Source organism: Spea bombifrons, chromosome 10 (assembly GCF_027358695.1).
Source record: "Spea bombifrons isolate aSpeBom1 chromosome 10, aSpeBom1.2.pri, whole genome shotgun sequence".
In the NCBI taxonomy this organism is placed as follows: domain Eukaryota; kingdom Metazoa; phylum Chordata; class Amphibia; order Anura; family Pelobatidae; genus Spea; species Spea bombifrons.
In genome coordinates this window covers 39459625-39480231 of record NC_071096.1, presented here as the reverse complement: position 1 = coordinate 39480231, position 20607 = coordinate 39459625, and the positions used below count along the sequence as shown (strand labels likewise).

The 20607-nt window shown below is 47.7% G+C and overlaps 2 protein-coding genes across 2 annotated transcripts; both read right to left on the bottom strand.

The window, feature by feature from the left end:
* Window positions 1-387: 387 nt before the first annotated feature.
* Window positions 388-7143, bottom strand: GOT2 (glutamic-oxaloacetic transaminase 2). Its single transcript, XM_053448446.1, has 10 exons — window positions 6983-7143; window positions 4531-4687; window positions 3783-3911; window positions 3408-3467; window positions 2926-3087; window positions 2271-2375; window positions 1785-1935; window positions 1436-1601; window positions 1163-1313; window positions 388-1029 (listed from the first exon to the last, which is right to left on the bottom strand). Exons 1-10 carry the CDS (start codon window positions 7060-7062, stop codon window positions 907-909), a joined length of 1284 nt encoding a protein of 427 aa, XP_053304421.1. The 5' UTR covers window positions 7063-7143; the 3' UTR covers window positions 388-906.
* Window positions 7144-9698: 2555 nt separating this feature from the next.
* Window positions 9699-20290, bottom strand: CALB2 (calbindin 2). The gene is made up of 12 exons (XM_053448451.1): window positions 20157-20290; window positions 18127-18203; window positions 17504-17593; window positions 17342-17422; window positions 17070-17126; window positions 16873-16950; window positions 16535-16590; window positions 13681-13720; window positions 13239-13292; window positions 10664-10735; window positions 9811-10146; window positions 9699-9760 (listed from the first exon to the last, which is right to left on the bottom strand). Exons 1-11 carry the CDS (start codon window positions 20245-20247, stop codon window positions 10024-10026), a joined length of 819 nt encoding a protein of 272 aa, XP_053304426.1. The 5' UTR covers window positions 20248-20290; the 3' UTR covers window positions 9699-9760; window positions 9811-10023.
* Window positions 20291-20607: the final 317 nt, after the last annotated feature.

Genomic DNA, 20607 nt, shown 5'->3' with positions numbered 1-20607 from the left:
TTCAGTTGTAAATATGCAAAGGAGACTGTAGATAGTGGATAGACAGGGTATGGATACACTTTTTTTTTTGTTGCTCTCACAACCCTGTATGACAGACGTCTCTGCTTGTTACTACATCCTAATGAGCACAGGGTTATGTCTCCTTTCTCAACCATGTGTGCTAATACCCGAGCAAAAGGTGATTGAGGTGATCTCTCACTGTTTGCTCAGCCACACAAACTACAAATGGATTTCGCTACCATTCTCAAGCAGAGCCCTGTAAATTAAGAACGGTCAGACAGCCGGTGCAGATAAGAAAAGAATTAGCAAAATACACCAGGCCGTCAACAAGAAGCAGTAAAACCCAAGAATAATCAGAAGTGAATGGGGGGAAAAAGGAAGACCACATTCCTGTTCTCAGAGGAACTTTATTGAAAAACCAGTACATGTAATTGGTTGACATTCATATGGATGCACCCTCCCAATACCAGCATCAGAGATGGATGTGGAACTTGTCAAGTGGAAAGAAAGGACCACGGTGCAAACTAAAAGCTTAAATCAAGTGACTACTAAGCAAATTTGCTACCAGAGAGGCTTAAATCAAAGGCCCCAGGATAGGAAACACATCGGACATCCCATCATAACCTTTTTCTACAGACTTCCATTCAGCACTTGTACTACAGTTAATTTTGTATGCCATCTAGTACACATTGGGTTAAAGCCACCTTAACCAAGGCTCTAGTTCTTCCTCATCACAAGCCACTTCAAAGTAGTACCGCGTTCTTCTTGGAGGTGGCAAGGAGTTTACAAAGGCCGAAAATCATGGGAACTGTTTTAATGTAGTAATGGTTTGAGATGAAATGCGAAAGTGCTCCATATGTCAGTCTGGTTGCTGAGTGAGGGTCAATTAAAGACTTGCGCTCTCTCTCACTTTGTGACCTGGTGGATGGCATGAGCAAGATAGCCAACATTTCCAGATGTGACACCTGCTACAGAAATGCGTCCATCCTTAGTCATGTAGATAGAGAACTCTTTCATGAGACGTTCCACCTAAGAAAGAAGAGATTAGAGACGGAGATGATGGGTCAGAAAACAGAGTGATTAAGAAGAGGTATTTGGGTAGTTTATAAAAATAAGAGCGGTTTCCGTCATCTAGCAGAACAGCAGCTAATACGCATCTAACCTGCTCCGGACGTAGGCCAGTGAAGCAGAACATTCCGATCTGGTCGCTGATGTGCTGCCAGCTGTGGATGGATCCTTCCTTTTTTAGGTTAGACACAAGCTGCTCCCGCATGCTGATTATTCGGTTGGCCATTCCTTTCACCTCCTGGAGCCTACAGAGTTTCAAGACATAACACTCCACTTGTCAAAAAAAAAAACCCCACAGCATGTGCAAACACGGTCGATCGTGCACCGATACGTATGACAGGCTCCAATATCTACCATTTTTTATTACCATTCACTGCGCAGCTCAGGCTGGGTAAGAATGGAGGCTGCAATTCGGGCTCCATTAAGAGGTGGGTTGGAATACATCGGACGGATCAAAATCTTGAGCTGAGACTCCACTCTCTTAGCTTCATCAGGATCGCTGCACACCACAGTGAAAGCACCAACTCGTTCACCTAAATATGAAAACACCTGCTGAAACCGACAGAACTCGCATGAACAGAGAATTCACTAGAGCTTGTTTTTCAGGGTGGTGGTGGTGTTGTGTATTTAGGGGCCCATCTGTGTCAGCCTTTCCTAGGCACTGCTTATTTTATTGATTCCTTTAATCCTCTTCACTCTGCGCTCAAGTTTCTTACCATACAGCCCCATATTCTTGGCATAGGACTGAGACACCACCACATTCAGTCCCTCCTGGATAAAGTAACGAACAGCCCATGCATCTCTGTCTGTGTCTCCACTAGCAAATCCTTGATACGCCATATCAAAGAACGGGAAGAGTCGTCGACTCTATAAAATAAAAAAGGAAATATGGGAGCATGCTGAGACGATTTAGCAAGAAAAACATAAAAGCACCCGGCCACACAGATGAAATCTACACATGCTTTTCCAGAGACACAACCGAGAGCTGTGCAACAGGCCATGTATCACGTAAAAGACTAGGCTACAAAGACCAGACCTGACGCCCAGTGGACCTTCACATGGAAAGCCAGTACAGTTGGGTACTGCATACCTAGTTCAGAAAGACTCAGCTCCAGAAGGTCTAGCATACTCTTACGCATCTGACCACAGAAGAAACGGACGTGGTTCAGAGCAGATAAAGATTTTGCTGTCCTGACAAGTACCTTGACGACAGCTGCCAGTTCCTTCCACTGCTCCTGCCTCGGGTCCACGCCAGTGGGATTGTGAGCACAGGCATGAAAAAGGATGATGCTCTGTTCGGGAATTTTCTAGACACAAGAAAATTATAGATTCACCTTAGTTTGTTGCTGGAGTTTAAATGAGAGACTCTTTAGGCACCCAGCAATATCACTCATGGTTAACTCTGGACATCCTGAGCCCATCCAAACACCACATAGCATAACGTAACAGTAAGTCATCAAATACATTAGTTGGCACTGAAGGATGTTCCATCCCGTCGTCTTCAGCAGGGCCGAATCCCAGCCGACGTACAGGAGATCAGGCTGTCAATTAACAGTCTGGTCTCCCAACTTCTATTGTTTGGCCGAGAGCTCAGCTACTTAATGTGAGAGTGCTCAAAACGATCAGTTTTACTTTACGGATGATTTAAATGCCCCCAAAAAAGTTTAGGTATCCTCCTTCCGGTGAAATCATCATTGACACCACCAGGGATCCTTCTCAGAGGCGCAGAACACAAATTGCAGCAGAAGCAGTTTGTACAGCTATAAGACAGGGCACTGAAAGCGGAGCATGCAGATATCAGAGGGAGGGATGGGAAATTTGAGTAGAGAACACGTTTATGCATGGTAACCCTCTTACCGAGATGTCGTCCAACGCCCCGGCGAAGTCAAAGCCACATGTCTTGGGGTCATAATACCGATAACCCTTCAGTTCCAGGCCAGCATCACGGAATATTGGAGTGTGGTTGCCCCATGATGGTTTTGGAAGATATACATCACGACTGTGTTTGTAGAATCTTTGCTATTAAGATACATTAACAACAAAACAAAAATGTATTAGATACAAATAAAGGGCTGTTCCAGGGTTAGCAACAAGTATCAGTGCCTGCTGACACGCATCTCATGTGTGTTATCTGTGCAATATACGGCAGTCGCAGTATGAGCTAAGCGCACAGTAATGTCGATTTTACATCTTCACCATGTTCACAAACGGAAACTGGAGTTCTTATGAGTTTGTTCCCAAGACCCAAGTAACTTTTTCCAGTCTTTGGATCGGAATGACAATTATAAAGAAGCCCTATTGTGTGTTGGTGGCAGGTTGAAGTCTGAAGTTTAACTCACCAGGAAATTTGCTCCAACACGCAACGATCCAGTTCCAGAAATAGTCTGTACAGTGATATACTGCAACAACAAGGTGAAAACTGCTAAGTGTCCCATGCCCATTTCCACACAAACAAAATCTATTGCCAATGCTTATACAGCCCTAGGTTTAGCTTTCAGGACAAACTGTATAAAAAACAAAGGACACTCGATACCAGGGCTATCCAAAAGTCCTCCTCACTAACGGGCACGATAGCCTGGCTAGCATGAAAGGGAGATCCCAAAGACTAGCAATGCAGCTAAACACTAGTCAGGAGGCAACCTCGGGTGAGGGCTTCGTTAAGTTACTTTTTCACTGCAAACAAAAGAAAAATTTAATAACGTATAGGTTCTCACCCGTCCGTTCTGAACCACCTCACTGCCGTCACCCAATGCCAGCTGAGCCGATGCCTTGGTGAAGTCCGACAGGCCACCAATGGGCAGGTATTCCTTGTCCAGGTTTTTTGATGCCAGTATTTTCTCAGCCTGATAAATAGTAGGAAGGACACAGAAATACAAAATACAAGGAGGGTTAAACGTAGACGAACACCAAAAGGCGCACCTCTGGGAGCCAACACTCCATTTCATGGAGGTTTTCAGTGCAACGTTTGGCCCTTTAATTATAATGATCCGAGATATCCCTTGATGTCTACTAGGAGCACGTCTCTAAGGACAGAGAGACATGGCCGCACCGTTAGTGTTTTGGCTTTCTGCCACTCAACGGAGGAAGAAGACTTTACACTTCCTGTCAATGTCCTGGGTTTCAGTAGTACACAGGCTCACGTGTCAGACACGGGAGTATAAGCCATGCATACACCTCGTGCTAGGCCTTTCAGGGACGTCTCGTGTTTACATTTGGCTAACTGGACCGTTGTTGATTTTCACAATCCATTAACTCCTCCAGCAGCTGCATCAGAGTCATCCCATATCAAAAATATTATTAAGCCACGTTATCCATCAGATTAGAGAGACAAATATATTTTTTTTAATATACCTAGCCATCCTCTTTACTTTCTGACAACGGCATCCACCTTTTTTTGTGTGAAGATATCAGTTTTTGCAATCGTAAATTAAGTTAGCGAGTTACCGGGCTCTCTCAGATTACCTTGCGCACGCTGTTTAGCACATAGGGCTTTCCGTTGTCGTCCCGATAAGCCCCCACACCCAGATTCATCTTCTTAGGGTTAGCGTCTCTTTTGTATGCCTCAGTCACACCCAGGATGGGATCGGGGGGGCCCATTTCAACATGAGACCACCAGGAACTGGAAATAAAATCAAGTTTTAAACATGAACCAGAGGCTGTGCTACCAAGGCAAACAACACACAGAGAGCCACCAGTCTCCCGGTGATCTACTGTGTTAATGGGCACACCTGCACTGCCCAATGGATTAGACATAGATCACAAATGAAGGAGATTTTTAGTCCCAATACAAGGGAGACACTCCATCCTGCGCAGCTAGCAACTAGCGTGCAAAGTCCACAAGTTTTTGCCCTTTAGTGCGTTTACATGAGTTAGGGAGAATGCCAGTACCTCGATTTCCCCATCTCTGCTCCCTGTGCCAGGTTTCATGAGCATAACAGGGTCTGTGCCTAGGTCATTAGCAGCCAATACATTAGACCATTAATTGCTTAGCACTGGCAAGACCACCCAAAGCTGTTAGCTATGCATAGACCCCATCCACCCTCTGCTCGGAGAGGTGTACATATCGGAGAACAGGGAAAGCGGTTGGGTAGAGAAGGAGCACGGTGCGGACGAGGGACTGCCAGACACCGTCTGCTGCATTCAGCAGGGACAGTTATAAGGTCAGGGACACACAAGATCATCTATAAACAGAAACAGTCCTTACCCAGCTCCTGAAATAATCTCTCTGACCGCTTACCCAGGCACATGGGCAAGCTCAGTGTTTGATCATAGGGACCAAGGGCTTCACACAGTGGATTCTCTAGAACAATCCAAGCTCCAGGATATAACATCTTAAATTACTACCTGCCACAGGCAGCAGGAAAGTATCAGACCCCTTTCCCTCATCTACTAAAATGCTCCAAGTATTTGTAATTATGCCATGGCTCCCGCCTCTACCTCCTCCAGTATATTGTGTTAAGTTTTTGGCCGTCATGTCACTTAGCATGTCATACACAGGATGCTACGTGCTCAGGGGTGTAAGCGTCCTCTGTCGGAGGTCAAACATCTCTCCAGTAACATCTCCCGTAGTCCATCGGTTTTCCCTAGCTTTGTTAACACGCACCCAGGAAAACCAGACCTTTCTGAGCAAAGGCCAATGTCCTCAGATCCAAAAACATACTCGGCAAGGACTAAGCAACTCAAAGGAGAGGCCTGACATTGTTAACTAGTCCTGAAGGCAAACGTTCACCAGTTACTAAACCACACCGAGTAGAGGACTACTGGCTTTCCCCAGCTCCCAAAACACACTTATCAGGGACAGAAACCATGCCAAGAGGAGCCCCATCAGTATTGACCTGCTCTGAAGGCAAACACCAGTCAGGGACATCCCAACAGTTAGGAATAGGACATATGAGATGAGCACAGTTTGTCACAGGCCAACAGGCAGCTACGACAGATGAGTAAAGGTTCTGAATCCCAGAGCAATGTACAAAGAACAGCCCCAAGAGGGCACAATAGCAGGGTATGTGAAACAAGCAGAGCAAAACTTGCCTGGCCAGTGAAATGAATCCACTGTAGCGCAGATCTGGTCCAGGTTTTCCTGCTCACACAGAGTGGGTAACTCACATACCAGAGTCAGTGGAATCAAAGCCCACTCTTTCCAGCTCACAGCATTCTAACAAAACACTGCAGTGTAACACGCTTCCCTGTAACACGCTTCTACTCAGAGCAGGCCTCACGCATTTCACCCATTTGCTTACAGAGATCAGCACATTTCATAATTTAAAGGGATAGTATCATACATATCAGCTTTTAACCCCTTGGAAGGGTTTGTCAGAACCTTGACCTTGAAATGCCCTTTAAATACTGTAAAGTGTGGCTCGCTGTTGTCAGTTAAGGGTTAAGCCTAACATGTCATAGTAAGCTACTTTAAACATGGTATATCACATCAGCACCATCTGACGTGCACACACGATACAGCACCTGGGGATTTAACCTCAGAAGGCCAGACAATGGATTAAAAACATCACCTCGCCACTTTATGGATTTAGGGTATTTAAATCACTTTGATTGATCCCCCAGAGTAAAGAGTATGCAGAATACTAGGGTAGGCATTTAAATTAAAGAAATGAGTAATCAGTCCCACATGAGGCACACTCAGCAAATGCTAAAACCAGGCTAAATCCTCAGGCCACTTGGGCATTTTAATCAACCAGACCCTGGGTCTTCTAACCTTTGTGCAAGCAGATGGTGAATTCCCAAGGGCAGAATATATTATGCCTTGCAAGGGCCAGGGTTTCGCAGGATACGACCACTAAATGCCAGCCCACTCTGCTAGCATAACAGGCAATTGCCCATACAAATCCCAGTAAACTATCCATTAACAAACCAAGGGCCATCACTTATCAGGAAGCCCCCAGGCACTCACACTTACCTGGCCCTGGCCTGCAGGGCAGGCACACAAGGCTGGTGACGTGCCACAGAGGCAAGCAGCCTAACCTTCAGCAGAGCCATGTTAGCAGGAGAACAAGGCGAGCAGGACTGACAGAGGTTGTCTTTATACAGGGTGACACAGACACACACCCCCTGCTCGTCATGAAATCCAGCGCACACAGTGACACCTTCAGGCCTGGAGGCTCCCTGCACCCAACACCTTAGTTAATAAGTGCAGCTCTGGCCACTCTTCATACACTACTTCCTTAACCACATGATCAGAAGCTGCCGGCCAATGCGGAGGGCAACGATCGCTGAGCTTTAGTAACGGGGCAGGCGGCTGCCTCTGAAATCATATTCAGGGCGCAGAGCTGCTCATTCTTGTCTCTCATTATTATTCTCTTTTATTTACATAAGCAACCCTTCTTACATTACATATATAAAAAAATTATAAATAAGGCATTACTGCGACGGGATGCCCTGTACGCCGACTGGGTACTCCCGCCAACATGCGCTTCCTTCTGCCGAGAAACCAGCGGTTAGCCCTTTCCAGGTTGAGACTAGTGCTGGCGAGACAAATCGGGACAGTAATGTAATGGAGCCGTGGTGGAACTCTGGCTATCCGGAGCGTAGCTACACAGTGCTAATATTGTGCTGAAAAGGAGAATAAGTTATCATAGCAGCCCACCCCAATCATCATACAGAACTAATGTTGAGGTGGAAAACACAAACTGAGTTTATTTGGAACAGCACAGATATTTATTCATCCAAACATAAATGCCCACCGGACAAAGAGTCAATATTTCGGGGTGATACCGAGGGGGCGGCGTTAATCCCGGGTACCAATGGAGAGCTCAGGGTCCGAGGATATTATGTTCCAAAAAGCAACTTGATCCGTCGTCGGAAACGTCCCCGGGAATAATCCACCAGAGTTCCATAGCTGTGGCTGGGTAAACCCCGGTCCTAAAGATGGGTAATAAAACCAGGGTTCCCAAATGAGCTCCCTTTCCGTAACCACCTTTGAGTGTTGCCCACCACGAGCATATTGTAACCCCAAAAGAACGACATGGTGGGACAGCAGGTGTCCGTAGCGACGTAGTTCTAATTGTCGGCGGGCATCACCACCATGACAGCCAATCAAGATATTATCAAGATATTATTTATCTACATAATATCGATACAATCTGTGCAGCACAAACGACAACACAGAAAAATTATCATCAAAACATGTCAAAATAAATCATGACATAAAATATTGTGTATTACTGATCAGGTATGAATTACTTACAATAATAAAATAAACCCGTCTTAGTATCAAAGCAGTTCACTACCATTCCGCCCCAATAATTAGAGTGGGAACCAGAAGAATCCCGGTCTCTCACTGTACTAAGTCCGTACATCGCTTCTAAAAGCCGCTATCCACAGATTTTGGTTATAATTAGAACCAAATAGGCTAGTTCCACAAGTTTGTTTCCATTATACACCACTAAGTGGTGCTCCGGTCCAAGGAATGAGTTTAAGGAGGTTAGTGTGTAACCATCTGCTGCTTATCTTTGGCCAAAAGCATTGCATCTCTGGAAGACGAGACCCACGGATTATGAATGTGTTTGAGTTTTAGCAGTGTAGCGACCTGTGGGTGCATGCCACGTTCACTCCAGATACAAAGTTACTCATCAGATCCCTGAATATCTGGGGACGGTGCATGACATTCTCATCCACACGGGTGTCTGTGTGCGTGGATCTTCCCAGACTCATCATCTTTTCTTTCACGTGCACTCTCTCGACAGCATGCACATCGCTGGAAGTGTCGCCCAGTTGGCTTTGCGTGGTATATACACACGATTCCTCTAGACAGTCTAGTTTCATGTCTGTGTCTCTGATCCCTATTGTGTGGTTGATCCTACGTTTTGCAGTGACAGATGTGCTTCACTGTCCCCTTATGTTAAAGGAAAGGCTCACACAGTACGCAGGATGCCTCCACTTTATTTATTCTTTGGTAAACAGGTTAACAAACAAGCAAAACCCAGAAAAAAAGAACACAATTGAATCAGAAATCCCAGAAAGAGCAACAGGGGAGACCCCCCAACCTATAGCAGGGCCACAGGGATCTGAGGAGAGAGGAGAGGGAGGAGAGGCAGGCAGAGGAGCCAACAACCACAAGGGAAAACGGTGGGGTGCAGCTGGATTCCTGCAGAGAGAACCAAGCTTAACTTAATCTCAGTGAGCAAGAGCAATATGAGTGGGGCAAGAGCCATCTCACTGGGGCAAGATTGAGCTGAGTAAATCCAGAGCCACCTGACTAAGGCAAGAGTGAGCAGAGTGCTGGAGCAGAGGAAGCATTCTTCTCCATTCACACTCACTGCACACACCCCATTCCTTCCAGACTCTCTCCCCCATCTCCAGTATGTACAATTCTCTGCATCCAGTCCTCAACCTTTCACACAATTTATTACCCCCACACAGCATTCTCTCCCATAACACCCCCAACACAGCACTCCATCCCCTAACACCCAGAGCACAGCACTCTACCCCCTAACACCCGCAAAACAGCACTCCATCCCCTAACACCCAGAGCACAGCACTCTACCCCCTAACACCCGCAAAACAGCACTCCATCCCCTAACACCCAGAGCACAGCACTCTACCCCCTAACACCCGCAAAACAGCACTCTCTCCCCTGATATCCCCACACCGCACTTTCCCCCTAACACAGTACTCTCTCCCCCAATACAGCGCTCTAACACCGCCAACACAACACTCTATCCCCATACAGCACTCTCTCATCTAACACGCCCAACACAGCACTCTCTCATCTAACACGCCCAACACAGCAATCTTTATTTTCTGCCTGCTGTTATTTTTTTTATAACTTCTGAGTGCTCGGTGACCTGTTACCCCAGGGCATGCCTGAATTGCCCTCTCTCCCTCATACAACTCCTCTCCCTTGTAACACTCTCTTTCCGTCGGTCTCTTAGTGGTGGGGTGGGGTAAGATACAGGATGTCAGTGCAGTGCTCAGTGTGCAGGGTTGGGTGACCCTGGATTACTTGAGAGAGGAAGAGTCATTACAAAGTACAATTTCCAGCTCTTTGCGGTAAAGACGACCCCCGTCACACAGGGACATGATGCTCTGGCGATACCCGGTCAGGCTCTGTATGTTCACGTCCTGCAATTAAAAGGGTTTTTAGAGTCAGGGAAAGTTTCTTATTGGCAGGACCACATCTGCTGCTGCACATCTGCTGCTGCATCCAAACTGGCAATCTGATGCCCCGCAATCTGACGCTACTTCTGGCGGGGCTGCGCAAATCTGACTGGACAATCTGCTGGCGCGACGGGCAGGGCCCTACAATCTGCCGCCGCATCAACCAAAACCGCACTCTGTCCAACTAAATGGAGAGATAGCACTGTGTCTCAGTGTGCAATGCAGGCCTAAGCCTACCAGACCTGGACTCTTTAAGTCCTGACGAATGTCACTTGGGATAAGAGAGTAACCGCACACAAGAAGCAACGCCATTTATATCTGCGCCATTCTAATACACTATACAGAAGAAGAGGTATCCCTCAGTGCAACGTGTCATGGAGGTAGCATTTTGTTTCATTAGACATGATACTAAATAGAAACAGTTAATATGAGAGTGTTCCATTTAAAAACAAAATGTCATTCCTGGGGCTCTCCTCCTCACCTTCTTATTCTTTTCAAAGAAGTCTCTGAGTAACGCGTCCAGCTCGTTCTCATCAATGTAGCCGTTCCTGTCCTGGGACACAGAGATGTCATGTTACACATGCCTTTCATGTGCTATGTGCCCTGCATGTACTGCTGCCAAAAGTGATGTACTGTTCATGAACAAATCTTTCTTTTGAACTGATTCTTTTCAATGAACTGGATGAATCAGTTCAGTAGACTGAAAAACTCCTTTGTAACAGTTCAGTTTGTGAATCATTAACTGCACTGGTAATATGATCCTAGATTGAGTGATCTGCACAGTACACAGACTCAGAGATCACAGGTTACAGCTCATCAGTTCACTGACTCAAAGAATCGTCCAGAGCAGCTCTGAGTCATCAATTCACTGACTCAACGAATCGTTCAGAGCAGCTCTGAGTCATCAATTCACTGACTCAAAGAATCGTTCAGAGCAGCTCTGAGTCATCAGTTCACTGACTCAAAGAATCGTCCAGGGCAGCTCTGAGTCATCAATTCACTGACTCAAAGAATCGTCCAGAGCAGCTCTGAGTCATCAATTCACTGACTCAACGAATCGTTCAGAGCAGCTCTGAGTCATCAATTCACTGACTCAAAGAATCGTTCAGAGCAGCTCTGAGTCATCAGTTCACTGACTCAAAGAATCGTCCAGGGCAGCTCTGAGTCATCAATTCACTGACTCAAAGAATCGTTCAGAGCAGCTCTGAGTCATCAGTTCACTGACTCAAAGAATCGTTCAGAGCAGCTCTGAGTCATTAGTTCACTGACTCAAAGAACCGTTCAGAGCAGTTCTGAGTCACCAGTTCACTGAGCCGTTCAGAGCAGCTCTGAGTCACCAGTTCACTGACTCAAAGAACCGTTCAGAGCAGCTCTGAGTCATCAGTTCACTGATTCAGACTTCAGAGCATATTCAAGTCATCAGTATACAGTACACTGACACAATTATACTTTTATAACCAAATCCATGATTAATCTTCACTGCCCCAGGAGTTAGATTCCCTTAAGTTTGCACCCCTTTACCTCTAACTGCACCTTAAGTTAACCTTATTAAACTAATTAAATTAACTTCTCAGGCCTCTCCGCTAAATTAACCCTAAAAACCCCATTAACCTTAACTATCCCTAAATTAACCCCCACCTCCCCTAACTTTCAGCAGCCCAAATATGAATGTTATAGATAAGGTGATGTACTTTACTGTGAGTTGAGTTGCTGAGCAGTGTGGACACATATTACACTGCTGTACAATAGATTGGTGTGTAACACATATTACATGACTGTACAATACATTGGTGTGTAATGCCAATAAACAAATAATCCTGATTAGGCAGCCAGGAGAATTCATAGACTATAAGGAAATGAGCGGGGCCAATCGTCAGAGTGACTGGGAAGCAGTAACTGCTGTGAGTCACATTGAGTGAACCGATTCATTTCAATGAATCATTCGAAATGAATCGATTCACTTTACTGATCTGAACTTCCCATCACTAGGTGCCAGCAGCCAGTTTCTCTGTGCTCGTTTACTTTTTCCTGGTTCGGGTGTGCCTGCCCCTCCTGCATATAAGCTGCTCCGCCCAGGCACTCTTCTTGCTCAGTCTGGGGTCAGACTGCTACAGGTGCGCATCTTGCTCTCGTGTCTCTGTTACGCTGTCTAAGGGAAATACTGTGGTGGTGGTGCTTGTGCTTTGACTGTTCTGTATGGCTTAGTTAGCATGCTTTTGGTTGTGTTATTTCTTATCTCTTTGGTTTGCCATTTTCTTACCCTGCTTTTCCCTGCCACCTTTGCCTGGCTCAGCCTCCAGCTCCAGTGTTACCTAGGCTTGGCATGTCTATGGATCCTACAGGTATGTCTTTCCTAACCTACCCCTGATGAATATCTGTCTCGCATACTTCCACTGCCTTACTCTGGGTGTATTAAGCAGCCCAGTGCTACGAGGTGCTTTCTGTTGCGGTTATTCTATTCATCTTTGGTAGCCGTATGGTGTGCTTCATTTAAGAGGCTTCATACAAAGTATTGCGTACTGTCTGTACCTTTATTCACTAAATGGATAGCTGTTGGAGATGTGGTTCCAGGCTCTTTCTGTTCCTTATGGGTGGTAAACACTCATTATATAGTACACTAGCACGGCTTACACAACTATACAGTATACAAGGCCGCTTGCACACTTAACTTCACTTTGTACAGGCATAGACAAGTTGTAGCTGAAGCTCACTGGGGTTGGAATTTCATAATGTATGTCAAACTACAGCACAATGTTTTTTTTCCCCAATTGATTTCATTTTAGAGGTGGGTCCTGGCTGTCCGGGGCCCCTTGCTATTCTCTGGCTGTTTGTTATCCCTTTATGTACATGGCATGGGGGTTTATGGCTGCTTTGGTCTAAAATAAAGCCTTATATTAGTTCTCTAGTGCAGTGTTTTTTTTTTTTTTTTAGTTTAGCTTATGTAGTAGGCAGGTTGTGTGTGAGTAATGCCCTGGCGTTGTATGTGATTGGCAATGTGACAGCCGTTCAAAACAGGTCTTTCTTAAAGCCCAAAGGGGAGTTTCTGGCAACTTTACCTTATCATAGAAGCTGAAAATGGTGTTAAACTCTTCACAGCTCAGCTTCAACCCCTGCAGGTAACACAATCACTAATTAAACAGGTATATGATCAGCGTTCTAGGTCGCGCTAAGTGGGGACGCATGTCGCGTTCTAGGTCGCGCTAAGTGGGGACGCATGTCGCGTTCTAGGTCGCGCTAAGTGGGGACGCATGTCGCGTTCTAGGTCGCGCTAAGTGGGGACGCATGTCGCGTTCTAGGTCGCGCTAAGTGGGGACGCATGTCGCGTTCTAGGTCGCGCTAAGTGGGGACGCATGTCGCGTTCTAGGTCGCGCTAAGTGGGGACGCATGTCGCGTTCTAGGTCGCGCTAAGTGGGGACGCATGTGTCGGTGTCCGTTCACTCACTCATGTACTGTCACTCTATAACTAGCTGGGGTTTGGGAAGAAAAGATTTCACTCACCTGAAACTTCAGCAAGAAATTCTCCTGCACAGGAAGCAACCTGCGGCAGTGCACAGTAATGTTACTACAGAGTGAGAGGCAGCCCGCGGCAGTGCACAGTAATGTTACTACAGAGTGAGAGGCAGCCTGCGGCAGTGCGCAGTAATGTTACTACAGAGTGAGAGGCAGCCTGCGGCAGTGTGCAGTAATGTTACTACAGAGTGGGAGGCAGTGCGCAGTAATGTTACTACAGAGTGAGAGGCAGCCCGTGGCAGTGCACAGTAATGTTACTACAGAGTGAGAGGCAGTGCACAGTAATGTTACTACAGAGTGAGAGGCAGCCCGTGGCAGTGCACAGTAATGTTACTACAGAGTGGGAGGCAGCCCGTGGCAGTGCGCAGTAATGTTACTACAGAGTGAGAGGCAGCCCGCGGCAGTGCGCAGTAATGTTACTACAGAGTGAGAGGCAGCCCGTGGCAGTGTGCAGTAATGTTACTACAGAGTGAGAGGCAGCCCGTGGCAGTGTGCAGTAATGTTACTACAGAGTGAGAGGCAGCCTGCGGCAGTGTGCAGTAATGTTACTACAGAGTGAGAGGCAGCCTGCGGCAGTGCGCAGTAATGTTACTACAGAGTGGGAGGCAGCCTGCGGCAGTGCGCAGTAATGTTACTACAGAGTGAGAGGCAGCCCGTGGCAGTGCGCAGTAATGTTACTACAGAGTGAGAGGCAGCCCGTGGCAGTGTGCAGTAATGTTACTACAGAGTGAGAGGCAGCCTGCGGCAGTGTGCAGTAATGTTACTACAGAGTGAGAGGCAGCCCGTGGCAGTGTGCAGTAATGTTACTACAGAGTGAGAGGCAGCCCGTGGCAGTGCGCAGTAATGTTACTACAGAGTGAGAGGCAGCCTGCGGCAGTGCACAGTAATGTTACTACAGAGTGAGAGGCAGCCCGCGGCAGTGCACAGTAATGTTACTACAGAGTGGGAGGCAGCCTGCGGCAGTGCGCAGTAATGTTACTACAGAGTGAGAGGCAGCCTGCGGCAGTGCGCAGTAATGTTACTACAGAGTGAGAGGCAGCCCGCGGCAGTGTGCAGTAATGTTACTACAGAGTGAGAGGCAGCCCGTGGCAGTGTGCAGTAATGTTACTACAGAGTGAGAGGCAGCCTGCGGCAGTGCACAGTAATGTTACTACAGAGTGGGAGGCAGCCTGCGGCAGTGCGCAGTAATGTTACTACAGAGTGAGAGGCAGCCTGCGGCAGTGCGCAGTAATGTTACTACAGAGTGAGAGGCAGCCCGCGGCAGTGTGCAGTAATGTTACTACAGAGTGAGAGGCAGCCTGCGGCAGTGCGCAGTAATGTTACTACAGAGTGAGAGGCAGCCTGTGGCAGTGCACAGTAATGTTACTACAGAGTGAGAGGCAGCCCGTGGCAGTGTGCAGTAATGTTACTACAGAGTGGGAGGCAGTGCGCAGTAATGTTACTACAGAGTGAGAGGCAGCCCGTGGCAGTGCACAGTAATGTTACTACAGAGTGAGAGGCAGCCTGCGGCAGTGTGCAGTAATGTTACTACAGAGTGAGAGGCAGCCTGCGGCAGTGTGCAGTAATGTTACTACAGAGTGAGAGGCAGCCTGTGGCAGTGCGCAGTAATGTTACTACAGAGTGAGAGGCAGCCCGTGGCAGTGCACAGTAATGTTACTACAGAGTGAGAGGCAGCCCGCGGCAGTGTGCAGTAATGTTACTACAGAGTGAGAGGCAGCCTGTGGCAGTGCACAGTAATGTTACTACAGAGTGAGAGGCAGCCCGCGGCAGTGCGCAGTAATGTTACTACAGAGTGAGAGGCAGCCCGCGGCAGTGCGCAGTAATGTTACTACAGAGTGAGAGGCAGCCTGCGGCAGTGTGCAGTAATGTTACTACAGAGTGAGAGGCAGCCCGTGGCAGTGCACAGTAATGTTACTACAGAGTGAGAGGCAGTGCGCAGTAATGTTACTACAGAGTGAGAGGCAGCCCGTGGCAGTGCGCAGTAATGTTACTACAGAGTGAGAGGCAGCCTGCGGCAGTGCGCAGTAATGTTACTACAGAGTGAGAGGCAGCCTGCGGCAGTGCACAGTAATGTTACTACAGAGTGAGAGGCAGCCTGTGGCAGTGCGCAGTAATGTTACTACAGAGTGAGAGGCAGCCTGCGGCAGTGTGCAGTAATGTTACTACAGAGTGAGAGGCAGCCTGCGGCAGTGCGCAGTAATGTTACTACAGAGTGAGAGGCAGCCTGCGGCAGTGTGCAGTAATGTTACTACAGAGTGAGAGGCAGCCCGCGGCAGTGTGCAGTAATGTTACTACAGAGTGAGAGGCAGCCTGCGGCAGTGTGCAGTAATGTTACTACAGAGTGAGAGGCAGCCCGTGGCAGTGCACAGTAATGTTACTACAGAGTGAGAGGCAGCCCGCGGCAGTGTGCAGTAATGTTACTACAGAGTGAGAGGCAGCCCGTGGCAGTGCACAGTAATGTTACTACAGAGTGAGAGGCAGCCTGTGGCAGTGCGCAGTAATGTTACTACAGAGTGAGAGGCAGCCTGCGGCAGTGTGCAGTAATGTTACTACAGAGTGAGAGGCAGCCTGTGGCAGTGCGCAGTAATGTTACTACAGAGTGAGAGGCAGCCTGTGGCAGTGCGCAGTAATGTTACTACAGAGTGAGAGGCAGCCCGTGGCAGTGCACAGTAATGTTAACACTGAGTAAGGCAGCCTGCAGCAGTACAGTATCCACTGCAGAGTAGCAGGCATATACAGTATTGCAGTGACCGGTCTGCACTCACATGTCTTGATCACCACACATCAAGCCTCGCTGCAAACTGCAGCTTTTAGTGAATGCAGATACGCAGAGGATGTTTACCTGGACATCTCGGATAAACACAGCTTCCCGTCACCATTCAGGTCAAACATGCGAAGCTGTAAGATAAATTAAGTGTCAGCTCACTGGGTCAGTGGTTTATTGAGGTACTGAAAGTATTAAGTTTAGAACACATGGAAAGTGTGCGTGCAGATTAGTGTACTCGCTCATCCCCGATGTGTGCCTGCTGTTCACCCAGTGAACGGTTTCACATGTAGCATGGATTTTGTATTCACGATCATACATATTTACCAATCCCTGACGTCTGTCTGCTGTCTCTAGTGAACAGTTTCACTTGTAGTGTAATTTGTGTATTCACTATCACACTGTAGCACACTTACAATAGTCTGCGTGTACTCGTGAAGTTTCTTGTCCTCAAGTGGCCGATTCGCTTTTTTAAGCAGGTCTGACAGAAATCCCTGGTGGTACAAACAGAAAAGGCAAGTAGAAGCAGTAACCACTTTGTGCCCCAGGCTGGGTAGGATGTGCTTTGGGCCCCTGTGTGTATACACACATGCGCGCACGCACACACACTCACCTTGAGTTCATTGGCTTCTATGTAGCCACTTCGATCTGTGTCATATTTTCTCCAAGCCTGAAAGAGTGAAGTTAAGTGTTTAGTAGATGTTGCCTGGCGAGTTGTTATTTGGGCACTAATGTTAGTAATATGTGGCAAGTACCATGTAGGCAACCTTAGCATGGAATCAGCCCCTCTATTGATTCTGTGACCCTATGGATGGATGGTAGAAATCCCCTATACATTGGCGTGACCCTGCTGTGTATCTGCCCCCGGTGTGTATTGTCTCTGACCTCCATGAATTCACTGCTGGATCCAGCATTCTGTCTGAAGCAAAGCAGAAAGTTCTCCTCGGTGGGAAGTATCTGGGCCAGCTGGAAGACAGGATCTGGGATCAGGCGTGTCCTCATACATATGTACAGCACAACTCTATACATTGAGGAGCCCACACTCACCTCTGCCATCTCAATGCGCCCATCTGCGTTCTTGTCGTATTTCTGCATGAATTCTTTCATCTTCTCCCCAAAATTAACACTGGAACTCTCCTAAAATCCAGAGGAGACAGTCACAGGATGCGCTCCGTGCAAGTGGGGGGTCTCTCGGGGTCGGTTACATAGCAGCTGGTTGAGTATGAAGACTTCGGCTCTTGATTTGGGCTTCCCGTAGACCATCCCAGTTAAACTGTTTATCCCCAGCAAGAACCTCAGAGCAGCTTCTAATGTTTCTTGCGTGAGCCCCCTCTAGTATAAAATGGGGGTTCAATGTGGACTGAGTTCAAATGTATTGGTGTGTGTGTAGTGGCCTCAAGTCAGATCGGATGACTGCCACTTGGTGGATCTGCTGCAGGAAGTCTTGGTAACTTTGGTACCAGCAGGTGGCAGTGATGTTCCAGGTGTGGACCACTCATGGTACCCATGGTTTGGTTGTACGGAGAGTGAGTAGAAACCTGCCCTCTGTATTTACTCTGTTGCCATAATGAATTTCTAGTGGCTTTGTAGGGAGGTGGCTCTGGGTTTTAAATGACAAGTAACGGCAGATACATGGAGAGCAGCGAGGCTCCTGACCCCGTAGCACTTACCACTCCAGCTCCTCTCCGCGCTGCTTCAAGCTCTTGGAAAAAGTTCTCCAGCTCTTTACCCTCAATGTACCCATTTCCTGCGTGGAGAAATCAGACAGAACTTTGTCGCCTGTCCCGAAATACACAGCCGCGTTAAGACTATTGGGACAAGCCAGCCCACTAACACCGTACAGTCTCTAACAGTGCATACTAAACGGGCATGTTAAGCGACTCAATGGATTAGGGTGGATGGAGTGGGGGCTAATTGTTGGTGCAAATAAAACCTGCGCATGTTATCCAAGCCTGCGCTAGTGAGAAAGCACTCTGCTTCTAATCACGATGCTGCTGGCCCTCTAGTCTCACCATTAATATTCTGCAGACGGAGAACACAACTAAGCCTAGGGTTGCTTCTTTACCCCCCTGGTAGAGTACTTGTCACCTGCCCCTCCCTGAGTAAAGAATGAGATTCTGACAAGGAGACGGGTGCAGTGTTTTTAGTGGTGACATCATGCAGATGTCTAGAGGGGTAATACTGCTGTGTCGGGGCTCGGAGCGCCTGCCTCAATCAATTCATATTTACAGTCTAAACCGTAGCAAAGATGCGCATAACTGGCGGTCTCCACCGTGTATGTCTGTTATGCGGCAAGTGCTTGGCGTGTTTCCCCTGTGGTGCATGATATGCTTACATAACACTTTGTAGGTCATTTCGTTAGTCCTAGGCACCGGCCGCTTGGCCATGTTTCGGTGGTGGATCTGGCTGCGCGTGATTGAACGGACGAGACTTGTGAGTGTACAGTTCACCCGTGATTAGATCTCGCTTCCCTTTAACCTTTTTGACTGCTTGACCCAGTACAATGAGCCCTCAGCCCTAATCCTTAGTCTTGTTGCTGGCCGGCTGTGGCATTTGGGTGGAGGAGGCAGGTGTGCGGACTCTTCTCCTCTCCCTCACTTACTGCTTCCATTACGGCACCAGTCCTGGAAAAGGCGCTCTATGTACAGTCTGGAACCTGCTGCTATGTGTAGCGTGTTCAGATGAGCCCCCCAGCAGGGAAGACTTTAAGGGCTGTGGTCATCCTGAGATTTACCTACGACCAGCCAGCCCCCCCACTGGGCAGGAGTGTGTGGGGGGGGGCTAGCTAGCGTGGCAGCTGTGGTTTAATGTTAGAAGAATGGGGGAGAGTGTGGAAGATGCAGTTAAATGTTGATAAATGTAAAGTAATGCACTTGGAAGCTCCAGCATGTAATACAGTATTGAGGTCCCTGTGCTTCCAACATACAAACAGAGGGACTTGGTGGGAATTATTAAAGATAAACAGGCAGCGTTGACAAAGGGGTGGAAAAAGCAAGCAGGGTGTATAGCAAGGTGCATTAGTGACAAAAGGAGCAAGGTGCATCAGAGGCTTAGATGGAATGTAAAGTATTGGTAGTTTTACTTTACCAAGAGTAGTAGATGGATGGAGCAGTCTCCCAGCAGAAGTGGTGGAGGCTAACACAGTGAGGGAATTTAAACGGGTATGGGATAGAAATGAAGCTTTCCTCACTATGGGACCAGACTTAAAGAACAGTCGATGGTCGGATTGTCTTATAGCTTCGGCGGAAAATGTTTGTGGTATGCTGTGAGTTACATGTGGTATACGTGGTCCTGCAAAATGTACCCGTTATGATTTGGACTTAGTCTGCCGAGACCTCAATCTCCAGTCATCTCCATTTAATCTAACGATGGCTAACGGTGCAGAAGTAATGAGGTCTGATGCGCCGATTGGAGCGTAGAGGGTCTCGTAGCCATAGAATCCATCATACTGGTTACGCTGAAATATCTAAAGCAGACCAACAGAACGTAGCTGGATTTCGGGAGCAATTGCGGTAGCATCTGCTTTTACACCCGATCGACGGCTAAAAATTCCCCATAGTTTGCTTCCCCAAAGGTGTGCTGCTTGTGTTTGGGGGGGGTTTAGGAAGTGGCATGGGGGGAGATTGTTGAATGGGGTATTTGGGAAGTAGTGAGTTTTTGTCATGATGCAGTTAAATCGCAGGGCTGAGTGCCTTCTTACCGTCAGAGTCGTAGTGCTTCCATATATCCAGGAACTGCGAGGCGGTGAGCTCTGCCAGGTGCAGGTACAGCGGCTGCTGCTTGTGAGCCATCCTCTATTCCCAGCGAGAGCAGCGAGTGACTGAGCGGAGCGGCTTCTCTGCCAATGATGCCAGCTCTGGTTTACACGGGCCCCTTTTATATGTTCCGCACTACGTGCAGTGTAGGCATGTGACCCACAGAGGGCGACAGTGAACCGTGCTCGCTGGTTCTAGTCTGTAGCTCAAACTTCAAGGGGCTCTCTGATGCTGGGGGAGTAAACCCCCCCCCCATCTGTCAGGGGTGGGCAAGAACACAGCCCATACCCAGTGCTACATAATTACATTACTCACAATGGGCCCAATGTATAGCTCACTGGCGTGTAGACCGATCGTATGGGATGTTCGGGGGGTCTGCCTCCCACCCTTTCTCCA

What these genes read in the sequence shown, in the direction of transcription:
- GOT2 (XM_053448446.1), bottom strand. Translation starts at nt 7,062, where the DNA reads ATGGCTCTGCTGAAGGTTAGGCTGCTTGCCTCTGTGGCACGTCACCAG. An exon ending in TGCTAAACAGCGTGCGCAAG is followed by an intron (nt 3,912 to 4,530) that starts GTAATCTGAGAG and finishes ACTATTTATCAG; the next exon opens with GCTGAGAAAATACTGGCATC. An exon ending in GTGTTGGAGCAAATTTCCTG is followed by an intron (nt 3,088 to 3,407) that starts GTGAGTTAAACT and finishes GTATCTTAATAG; the next exon opens with CAAAGATTCTACAAACACAG.
- CALB2 (XM_053448451.1), bottom strand. Translation starts at nt 20,247, where the DNA reads ATGGCTCACAAGCAGCAGCCGCTGTACCTGCACCTGGCAGAGCTCACC. An exon ending in CCAGCAGTGAATTCATGGAG is followed by an intron (nt 17,127 to 17,341) that starts GTCAGAGACAAT and finishes TCACTCTTTCAG; the next exon opens with GCTTGGAGAAAATATGACAC. An exon ending in TGTTTATCCGAGATGTCCAG is followed by an intron (nt 13,721 to 16,534) that starts GTAAACATCCTC and finishes GCACTGCCGCAG; the next exon opens with GTTGCTTCCTGTGCAGGAGA.